The sequence below is a fragment of the Leptopilina heterotoma genome, unplaced genomic scaffold, assembly GCF_015476425.1.
Source record: "Leptopilina heterotoma isolate Lh14 unplaced genomic scaffold, ASM1547642v1 Lhet_81, whole genome shotgun sequence".
NCBI classification, from domain to species: Eukaryota; Metazoa; Arthropoda; class Insecta; order Hymenoptera; family Figitidae; genus Leptopilina; species Leptopilina heterotoma.
Window position 1 is genome coordinate 1,200,454 of NW_025111185.1, and position 11,951 is coordinate 1,212,404.

The following is an 11,951-nucleotide window of genomic DNA, read 5'->3' on the forward strand; positions in this document are numbered from 1 at the left end:
TAATTTTATTCTTTCGAGAAATTTTATTAAAATTGTATTGAAACTAATTAAATTGAGGCCTTGGATCCAATAACTCGCCCGACGCTCGAAGGCACGCGCTAATACCAGTCGGGTAGCAGTGAGTGGCCCAGAGGCGCTCACTGCTCACTGACTGGCAGTTGCGCGTTCCTCTAAGCGTCGGGCGAGTTATTGGATCCAAGGCCTCAATTGCTCTAAAGAATTTTATTATTTATGAGAATAATAAATAAAAATTGTTTTTGAATAACAAACAAGAATATTTAATAAGTGGATTGATATTTATTCTCAAAAATATAAAATTTTTTAATTTACAAAATAATAATAAAAAAAAATAATTTGCTAGTTTTAAATAATCGCGCGCGATTAAGAGAGTTTCCGTTCAAAGCTCGCCTCTGATTGGTGACTGATACAAGCAAGAAGAGAGCAGGTGTTATTTTTTGTGACAGCTGATAGGTAAATTTCCACGAAAGCAGCTTGCAAATTTCGTGTTTTCAACCAATCGCAGTGTCGCTTTAGAAAATTAGTATTAATTTCAAACTTGTTTATCAATATGGCCGTTCAGTTGTAAGGACGTTTAAATTTGTCCGTTGAAGTTAAAAGTTTGTTCGAGTCTAGTAAATATCCGTAGAGGAATTTCGCGTAATAAATTTTTCGTTAGTTAAGTGCTTTATTAATTTGTGTTTCTTGTGATCAGTGAATTAAGAACCAGTCATCATGGAGAATTTCCTGAAAATCGAGAAAATTGGAGAAGGTTTGTAAATTGCTTTGTCTGTTTTCATAATCACGCGTGCATTATCAAATTTATAATAAATAAAATATTTTTCTTTCTCCCCTACAAATTATTTTCTTACATTATTCTTTATCAGACGACTATCTATTCATTTTCCCTAAAAACTTAACGTCGAATTGAAATTTTATGTGAAAAATAAATACATTAAAACATTGGACACTTTAGAGGTTATTTGTCAGTTGTATTTTTTCGTTTTCCTCGGTTTCCTTCAATCCCTTCAATTAGGGATTGAAGGAAAATGGAAAATTAGAAGGATTTTTACGATCTTTATGTAAATTATATGTAAAATTGGTGAAAATCGTGAAATTGAAAGAATTTAGGTAAATGATGGAAAATGTTCCGTTTTCAGGAACCTATGGCGTTGTATACAAAGGTAAACATAAAAAAACTGGTGAAATAGTTGCAATGAAAAAAATTCGTTTGGAAAGTGACGACGAGGGTATTCCATCGACAGCAATAAGGGAGATTTCTCTCTTAAAGGAACTTAAGCACCCAAATATTGTCAGCTTATTAGATGTATTGATGGAGGAATCAAAACTTTATTTGATTTTCGAATATTTGACGATGGACTTGAAAAAATATATGGATACGTTAGGCAGTGGAAAACTTATGAATCCTTCAGTAGTCAAATGTTACTTGTATCAAGTAAGTAAATAAACTGTTTTTCTAAAACTTCCTAATTTTCATTAATTCAGGTCTCGGATATTATAATTTTATCGACTTTTTTAGACTATTTACAAAAAATGCGACTTTTTTCGACTTTTCTTCCAAATATTGCAATAATTTTATAAAATGCAACTTATTAATAAATTTTCTAATTAAATTTTCGAAATTTACAATTAAAAAAAGTTTCAATCGTAATTTAAATTTTATAAAATTTAATTGAAAATAATTGATTTTTTTTCAAAGTGTTTATAAAAATTTTTTAAAATCAACTTTTGAAGAATTTTAATTGCAAATTTTGAAAATAATTGAAATTGAATTCAATTTTAATTAAATTCCTCGGAAGAATTCAATTTCTAAAAAAAATTTTAATATATTTTTAATAAATTCAATTATTTTTATAAATAGTAAATAGTAAATAGTAAAATTCTTCGCAAGAATTTAATTATTTTTATAAATAGTAAAATTCTTTGCAAGAATTAAATTATTTTCAAAACATCTTTAATTGAATTTCTTGGAAGAATTCAAATATTTCCATAAAATTCAATTATTTCCTAAAATTTTAATAATTTCTTCGAATCAATTCAACTATTTTTATAAATACTAAATAAATTTTCAAAATTTACAATAAAAAAGAGTTTCAATAATTGAAATTTTGTAAAATTTAATTGAAAATAATTGATTTTTTTCAAAGCGTTTTATAAAAATTGTTGAAAATCAACTTTTAAAAAATTTTAATTGCAAATTTTTGAAAATAATTGATTTCTCAAAAATTTAATGAAAAATCTTCAAATGTAAATTTAAAAATGGTTATTAATGAAAATTAACTTCTAAAAATTATATTAAAAATATTTTTAAAGAAAATAATTCTTAGAATCTTTGCATTCTAATTTTTTAAAATTCAATTATTTTCGATATTTTCAACTACAAATTTCAAAAAATTCAAATACATACATACAAAAAATAAAAAACATTAAAATTGTTTACATTTATTTTTAACATTTTAATAACATATGACAATCATGTTCAAAAATTTTAATCAAAATTCTTGAAAAAAAAATTTTTTTTTTAATTATACAAAAATTCTTTTAAGAAATTTAATTGTTTTGGAAATTTTTCAATTGTATATGTTAGGCTCAAAAGCCGAAAACGGCCAATGGCCGGAAAAAACAGCCAAACCTAGTTTTGGCAAGTGCAGTTTTGCCAAAACTAGGTTTGGACGTTTCACTTCGGCCATTGGCCGTTTTAAATTGACAAATCTAGTTTTGGCAAATCGACATTTGCCAAAACTAGTTTTGGCAATTTAAATTTGTCCAAAACTAGTTTTGTCAATTTAAATTTTGCCAAAACTAGTTTTGTCAATTTGTCATTTGCCAAAACTGGTTTTGTCAATTTGACATTTGCCAAAACTAGGTGAGGCATTTCAAATTGTGAGAAATTGAAAGAAAGAAAGAATAGAAAAAGAAAGACCGCCGTATTAATAGGAAATTTGTTTAGAATTAGCGGAGTTCCGTAAGGAATGCGTTACCGAGCGGACGCGTTATTTTGCTTACGAAATATATATAGATTTACGGGCTTTATTTAATTCAGTGGTGCTCATTATTGTACGCGATTAAAACCGGGATCCCTTTTAAAGACACATCGTGTCTTATTGTACCTATTTCATAGTGTACTAACCCTTTTATTAGTAGTTCGTTTCCTTTTAGGTTAGCCAGCCTCGTGGCTGAGCGCGCGTATCGCAGAGGCATGGCCTCTAGCGAAAATTCAGACTTCCGAATGGATTTCTCCGATGAGACGGAGGAGCAGAGAGCTGCAAGAAATTTATTGTATTATCAACAACAATCGTCAAAAAATGTTCGATCGCGGACAAACTCAACATCGTCCCTAGATTCGGACAAAAAACAACAAACAACAAAAGACAAAAAACGTAAATGTGAGAATCAACCAGACCCATTCAAACCGCCTCTTGACCCTAACACAGTGCGTGCAGATCAATCCGGTAAGAAGACAGGTAAAAAAGAAGTCAAACTCGTCAAATACGAAAATTCTAATAAGGGAAATTGCCCGGTTTTCTTACAGCGCGATCCCAAATCAAACGATGCGTCGAAAGACCTGAATCATGTGTCAGTCGGTAAAATCATCCACAATCTTTATCCCGGTAAAGTTGTTGGAATTTACCCAAGCGGTCGCGGAAAAGTCCGAGTTATCATGAATGGTGGCAGAGCAGCCAACCAAATTGTTTCTGATCCGACTCTTAAATCAAAAGGTCTAATAGCTATAATCCCATCGAGTTTCGTCACGTGTCAGGGAATAATTAACAATATCGGGCTAGACATCTCCACGGAAGAGATTTTAGAGAACGCGGAAATTATTGGTAACTACGGTAAGGATTGTAAAATTATCAATGCCCTGAGGTTTAACCGCAGAAAAATTGACGAGAAAAACACAGTTACGTTTGAACCCTCTACCACCGTCCTTCTTACTTTTCAAGGAACTACCATTCCAGAGCGTGTGTCAATTTATAAAGGTTCATCTCCAGTACGCCCCTACATTCCAGACCCACGCATGTGCATGAATTGTCTGCGATTTGGTCACATAGCCAAACACTGTAGGTCAAAAACTCGATGCCAACAATGTGGCGGTTCAGCCCCCCACAATGATGATACCAACCCTTGCACCAACGCGTCAGGCCCCCCAAGGTGTGCAAACTGTAACGGTCCACACAAACCTTCGTCAAAACAATGTCCAGAGTTCACGTTTCAAAAAGAAGTTCGCTACTACGCAACTCAACATAAAATGTCCTTTGACGAAGCAAAGGAAATCCTCAAACCAAAAAGAAACACTCGTCGCATGGACGCTTTTAACTTCTCCGACTTTCCTGATCTGGCAGATCAACCTGCCCCTTCTTCAACCTTCACACAAAATTCTAACCTCCAAAAACGTTTATTCTCTCAAGCGACAACAGTTCACAACAACCATTCTCAACAGACAACAAACAAAGCACCACACTCTCACACAAACCGAACACCAAAAAACTCTTCTTCTTCAACCTTCTTCGCTGCAAACTGGAACAATGGCAGATCCGAGATCTCCATGCCTAACGGTTTTGCTCTTTCGAATCCTTCATCTACCTCTCCTTCTCCTACCCCGACTCAATCACACACACCTAACTCTGACACCCAGATCGTAGAATCACTCAATTCTTTCCTCTCACTACTAAAAACACATATCACTCACATTTCTTCCAACTCTTCACCAGAAATTACGAAACAAAATTTAGAAACTCTCTCTAACATTACGACTAGCCTCCATTCTTTGTTAGCTCTTCCAGCCCACAAAAATGGCTAGTCTTTCCCAATTAAATCTTCTGCAATGGAACTGTCGTGGTGTCTCTAACAAGACACCCGAAGTTCACAAACTTTCAAACAAATTCGACATTCTCCTCCTCTGCGAAACCTTCTTGAAGCCTGAAAAGCGCGTTAATTTCAATATACTTAAACAATTTAACATTATTAGATCAGATAGAACAACAAACAAAGGCGGTGGCCTTGCTTTTGCAATTCGCAAAAACTTAATTTTTTCAAAAATTGGATCTATTTTTACTCGCGAGGATGAACTTGAAACACTCGCTGTTTCAATTGATTCCTCCATAGGTAAACTTTTGATAGTATCGGTTTATAGAGTCCCCGGTAAATTAACTCCTCCTTCCTACTGGAAAAAATTTTTTAACTCTATTAAAAACTCGGGCTTCAAGACGGTTTTTATAGGGGGGGATTTTAACTGTCACAGCACTCTATGGGGTAGCTCCCATGTTTGTCCGAATGCACGCAACCTATGTGACGAATTGGATGTTACAGATTTTATCCTTCTAAACAATGGAACACCTACTTTAGTAGGCCGCCCACCAAATCCTGGCTCAGTCTTAGACCTCACCCTTGTCTCTTCCAATTTATTCACGTCCTCCTCTTGGAGCGTTCACAATGACACTTTAGGCAGTGATCATTTTCCCATATTCTCATCTTTAGGCATTACAATACCTATTTCCAAATTTACATCACATAAATATAATTTGAGAGGTATAGACTGGCCTCTCTTTTCTTCTGAACTCCATTCATCCATAGACTCAAATCTAAACACCCTCAATACAGATAGCCCTATTTCTGACTATGATCAGTTTGTACACCTTGTAGACACGACAATTAATACAATTTGCCCCCAACGCGTAACTTCACCTAACACAAGACAAAATTCCCCCTCTTCTAAAAAACCGTTTGTTCCTGCGCCTTGGTGGGACAACGATTGCGACGAAGCAATAAAAAACAGAAAATTAGCTTTAAAAAATTATAAAAAATGCTCAAACTACCCTAATTTTCTTACTTATAAAAAGGCTGAAGCTGTAGCTAAGCGTACTCTTAGCGAAGCCAGACGCCAATCTTTTAAAAAATTTTGCGATTCCTTAGACAGACACACACCTTTAACAAAGGTTTGGTCTGTTATTAAATCTTTTAAAAATCGATACACACAACCCTCCTCTTCTTCATGCTCGGCAGACAAGGAGACTGTGGATAAACTACACTCACTTATTGACGAACTTTATCCACCTACTGTCTTCCATGACGACTTTCCCGTTGATTTTGACAAAAATTCATTTTTAGAAGCCCCTTTTACTATTTTCGAATTGTCAAAAGCTATCCAATCATGTAAAACTAAATCATCCCCGGGTCTTGATAAAATAGATTACAATATTATCCAACATTTTCCAGACATAGCTTTATCAACTCTTTTATCAATTATCAACAGAATAATCTCAAATGGCGTTTTCCCTTCTTCTTGGAATAATTACCTTATTTTCTTCCTTCCAAAATCCTCACCAGGTAAATTTCGCCCAATTTCCCTAGCATCCTGCCTTTTCAAAATTTCTGAAAAATTAATATACAACAGACTTATCTGGCTTATCGAACGTAATAAGATCCTCAGTCCAAATCAATTTGGTTTCAGAAAAGGTAAATCCTGCACGGATAATCTTTCTCTGATCTCCACTGAGATTTGGACGGGTTTAGCACAACGCGAATTCACGGGTGCACTTTTTCTGGACATAAAGGGGGCTTTTCCTAGTGTGGTTCCAAACATTTTAATGAAAGATCTTAAAGAAATTGGTATTTCTGAGTCAATAGCTCGTTTTATATATAATTCAATTAAATGCAAGAATATGTTTGTCAAGATCAACGGCGAAGTTATAGGCCCGAGAACCAGTACGGTTGGCCTCACACAAGGTAGCATACTTAGTCCAATCAATTATTCAATTTACACCAGAAACCTCAACACCATCATTCCTGCAGACTGTGAACTGTACGAATTCGCGGATGACTTATCCGTCACTTGTCGCTCCCCTGACCTCAATCAAATTGTTACTTCTCTTCAAAATTGTCTTAACATAATTTCTGAATTTTTGGCCGATAAGGGTCTGGAAGTTTGCCCAGCTAAAACTAAATATATCATCTTTAGTAACAAAAAGATTAATTCAGAAGACCCTAATCTTTTTCTAACCTTAAACGAAATAGTTATTAAACCATCTCCCACAGTTAAATATCTTGGTGTATATTTTCATGAATCAGGTTCTTCCGATACTCACTTTAACTATCTATGTGACAAAGGAAGAAAGATTCTAAATGTATTAAAAGTTCTTAGAGGCACTTGGTGGGGAGCGGACCCACATCTGCTCCTCCGTATTTATGATTCATTACTTAGAAGTCCTATCGATTATGGTTCACAAGCTTCCAATTTTAAATCTCATAAAAATTTCTCCCGTTTAGAAAAAGTACGTAATCAAGCTCTGAGACTAGCCGTAGGCTATAGACAGAGCACTCCTATTAATGTAATGTTAGCTGAATGTTGTGAACCCCCTTTAAGATCAAGATTTAACTTCCTTGCTAAAAAATATCTGTACAGAGTCTTTTCAAATTCAACTCATCCATTAAATAATAAACTTCCAGAGCTTTCTCGCGTTACCAATGATTCAAATGTAAAATTTAACTACCCCCTTTTAATCGCATATGAGAAATCAAAAATTTACAGCCAATTAATTAGAAGTAAGGACCTTGACCCTTACTTTGAGTTCCTCTTTGAGGACCACTCATTTACTCCCCAGATTGTCCTTAACTGGGGTCACTCATTACAAAATTCATGTAATCCATCCATCGTATTTAAGGACTTAATTAACTTTAATTTCCCCAATCACACACTTTTCTTCACTGATGGCTCCAAATCTGATATGGACCACTTGGCAGGTTGCGCCTTTGTCTGCCCTTCTCTAAATTTAACTTCCAAATTTAAAATTTCAGATCACTCGTCAATTTTTTCATTAGAAGCATTTGCAATTTTATTTTGCCTAGATTATATAATCAATTCTCATCTCTCTAACACAGTTATTTTTTCAGACTCTCTTAGTGTCCTCAACAATTTAGCTTCAAAAAATACATACAAAATAAAATCTTACATAATATTTGCAATTAGAAATAGATTAAGAATACTCAACAACCTGAATCGTCCAACAACTCTTGTTTGGGTTCCAGGTCATTCAGGTATTGAAGGAAATGAAAAAGCGGACATTGCGGCCAAGGACGCAACTGCCAACCCAGATTTAGTTAACATAACTCTCCCTTTTTCTGACTTCTTTTGCCTCGCCAAAAAACAATTATTCGACAGTTGTAACTCTTTCTTTAAAGATGTAGGTAAAAACAAGGGTATTCATTATACCCAACTTTATTACAAACCGCGTAAAAAACCATGGTTTGCGAACTTTACAGCTCGCAGACTATGGATCGTTTCAATATGCCGCGCGAGAGCTAATCACTACAACCTGAACGCGAGTCTTGCTAGAAAGAATTACATCCAGTCGGGCGATTGCCCACACTGTCCTAATATAGAAGAAGATCTAGACCATATATTGTGGGCCTGTCCCAGATTCAATGCTCTTCGGGTGGACTTAATAAAATCTCTTTCGAGAGCTTTAAAATGTCCCCCTCCTTTTAGTTGCGTTCAATTTCTTACCAATCCCACCCCCAGGGTTGTTTCTCACATTTTTAGATTCTTAAAACGCGCTAAAATAAAAATCTAAATTAATTTAATTACTATTATTACTTATTTAATTATCTTTCATTTATTCTCTTTTTAAATTTCGCTCTCTCCTCCACCGTGTCTCATTACGGGTGCGCGGTGGTTCAACCGGGGACCCATCTTGGATCTCCGGTTGCACCTCCGCGCGCCCGGACGGCGACACCTTTTACTTCTGTTCACAGATGTTAAGCCTCATCCACTCACCAGGTCATGGCCGGATATACAGGCATAAAGCCAGTATAGTGCCAATCAAATTTAACTTAACTTAACTTAACTTTAGAATTAGCATGTACTTATTGTTGCTATTTTGAAAACTTAGATTATTTTTTCTATGTTTGGGGAGTTTGTTATTAATTTATATAAACAATTATTAAAAAATGTTTGTCATTACTTGTATGTTTTTTATTTTGATACTGTAATCCACGGTAAAGAAAATAAGCCTAACTTGATAAAAAAATATTAATATTAAAAAAAGTTACAAGCGTTTTTCTAAGTTAAACTTTAACTGCTGTTTTCTCGAAAACTTGTTTTCGCACGTAAGGTCCCTTTTCATAGACCAGGTCACATATTGTTTCTGTATTGAATAATTGTGTGTATGAAATAAGAAATCGTCAACAAGGTAAATTAGCCTGTGTAAAGATAAATTAGTCTGTGTAAAAATAAATAAGTGTTAAAAAAGTTTTTTTAATTAACTTTTATGTGCAAAATATCAATGGATTTTTGTTAGAGAAATTTCATCTTATTGTAAATAGTATTAATCAATGACACATTTTTTAATTAATATATTCCTATTGTATAACGAAGCGGTCTTTCTCACAATTTGAAATGCCTCACCTAGTTTTGTCAAATGTCAAATTGACAAAACTAGTTTTGGCAAAAGTCAAATTGCCAAAACTAGTTTTGTCAATTTAAAACAGCCAATGGCCGAAATGAAACGTCCAAACCTAGTTTTGGCAAATGTCGATTTGCCAAAACTATTTTTGTCAATTTAAAACGGCCAATGGCCGAAGTGAAACGTCCAAACCTAGTTTTGGCAAAATTGCACTTGCCAAAACTAGGTTTGGCTGTTTTTTCCGGCCATTGGCCGTTTTCGGCTTTTGAGCCTAACATATATAATATTTAAAAACTATTATATTTATAAACCATTGTAAAAATATTTTTGAAAAATTAATTTTAAGAATTTCTTTATTATAATTTTTTGAAAATTAATTAATAAATTAAAAAACGTAGACAGTTACAATCATTATAAAAAAATAAATTTTTGTATTTAAATAATTGAATTCTCTAAGAACTTTTGGAAAATTATTAAAAATAATTGATTTTGAGAAGAAGTTTGATTAAAAATTGTAGAAAATAATTGAATTTTAAGAGAATAAAGTTGTAATTATTAGAAGTTATTAAATTTCAGAAGGTTTTAAATAGAGTTTTTGAAAATTTTATTCCCATATAAAAACAAACAAGAATTTAGAAATCAGTGAAAGATCAGAAAATACAAAATAAAATTTTTGTGACGACACTGAATTAAATAAACGACTTTTTTAGACTTTTTTATATTTTAAATCGACTAAAGCGACTTTTTTTTGCACCTTAAAGTCGATCCGAGGCCTATTAATTAAAAATTGTATTTTCCATATTTTAAAAATTAAAAAAAAATTAATGAAAATACATACACGAAATATACTTTAAATATTTATTTGTAATGTTTATTTAATTTATTTATTTTTATGTATTTACTTTTAATTTACTTAATTAATTTTTAATTCGTTAACTTCAACATTTAATTAATTTGAAAACCGAGTGATAGAATCAATATTATTATTATTAATTAATTTTTATTTATTTCTTTATTTTTAATTTATTTAATTTAAATTTACTTTCTTAATTTTATTTATAATATTGAAATACTTAAAAAAAATATAACATTTTCAGATCACAAAAGCCATTCTTTTTTGTCATCAACGCAGAGTATTGCATCGAGATTTAAAACCACAAAATTTACTCGTTGACAAATCGGGTGTGATAAAAATTGCTGATTTCGGTTTGGGAAGAGCATTTGGAATACCCGTGAGAGTTTATACTCACGAAGTGGTCACACTTTGGTATCGGGCACCAGAAATTCTTCTCGGTGCCACAAGATATTCGTGTGCCATCGATATATGGAGTATCGGTTGTATTTTTGCGGAAATGGCAACAAAGAAACCTCTGTTTCAGGGTGACAGCGAAATCGATCAATTATTCAGAATATTTCGGTAAGAAATCAAAAGTTTTCATGATTTTTTTTCTCTTTTTAAATATTGCAAAATAATTTTCACTTTCATTTTTTTTCTTATTACAGTGTTTTGAAAACGCCGACTGAAGAAATTTGGCCAGGCGTATCACAATATTCGGATTACAAGGCCACATTTCCAAATTGGAAGACAAATAATTTGGAGGAACACGTTAAAGTTTTGGACGTCGATGGAATTGATTTATTGCAAGAGATGTTGACCTACGATCCAGCGCACAGAATATCGGCACGAGCTGTACTTCAGCATTCATTTTTCGAGGACATTGAGTGCGAATTCAAAGAAGCCAAAATACCGTTCGTTTAAGAAGTTAGGTTATTCCAATTACTTATAAAAATGTATTTATATTCTTCTTTCCAAAATTTTCTTTTTTTTTAGTAGACTTTTACATAATTTATCGAGTATAGACATTGTTATAAACATAAATCAATGCGGGAAATAATTATTTTTAATTATTTTAAGTGATATTCTTAGGTATTTAAAATAGTAATAAGGGAGACACAAGTTTCATAAATACATTTTTTCATTTTTTTATATATACAAAAAAGTAAGGAAAGTAATTTAAATTTATTTCTATTTTGAAGATGAGGATAAGTTTAAAAAAAAAAACTTGTTTTATGTATTGGCTGGCACTGCTCAAAAAAACAAAAAAAAACATGTTTTTTGAATTACTAACTTAATTAAATTGATTTTCACCGAAGGTGAAATTTACAATAGAAGTGCTAGCTTTAAAAAATGCTGCATATAATGAAACTTAAAATTTATCGAGTATAGTCTTCGTTTATGTAATGGGACAATTTTTAAATGAATTACAATGTAAATATTGTTTAAGAAAAAGGTACATTTTTATAAGTTAATTCTTAGTATTTGTACTTTTATACATAAAATATATAAAATTCATTCTATAATACAGTGATTGTAAATTCTTCTCAGTTTTCTTTTTCGGATTTTCCACTTTTCGAATTCTATTTCGGATTTTATAAAAACAAATTTTTGATTGTCAATAACAAAATTTGCGAATTTCTTATTTTATTACAACTGAATCATGATTGCACTTGAAGGTTTTATTATTGAACAAA

General features: G+C 32.4%; 2 protein-coding genes across 2 annotated transcripts; both read left to right on the top strand.

Annotated features, from left to right (window-relative positions):
• The first annotated feature begins 558 nt into the window (after positions 1 to 558).
• On the top strand, positions 559 to 11,433 carry LOC122511179 (cyclin-dependent kinase 1). Its single transcript, XM_043626282.1, has 4 exons — positions 559 to 769; positions 1,158 to 1,453; positions 10,517 to 10,836; positions 10,923 to 11,433. Exons 1-4 carry the CDS (start codon positions 733 to 735, stop codon positions 11,176 to 11,178), a joined length of 909 nt encoding a protein of 302 aa, XP_043482217.1. The 5' UTR covers positions 559 to 732; the 3' UTR covers positions 11,179 to 11,433.
• LOC122511175 lies at positions 2,965 to 4,947 on the top strand. The gene has a single exon (XM_043626271.1). It carries the CDS (start codon positions 3,218 to 3,220, stop codon positions 4,817 to 4,819), a length of 1,602 nt encoding a protein of 533 aa, XP_043482206.1. The 5' UTR covers positions 2,965 to 3,217; the 3' UTR covers positions 4,820 to 4,947.
• Positions 11,434 to 11,951: the final 518 nt, after the last annotated feature.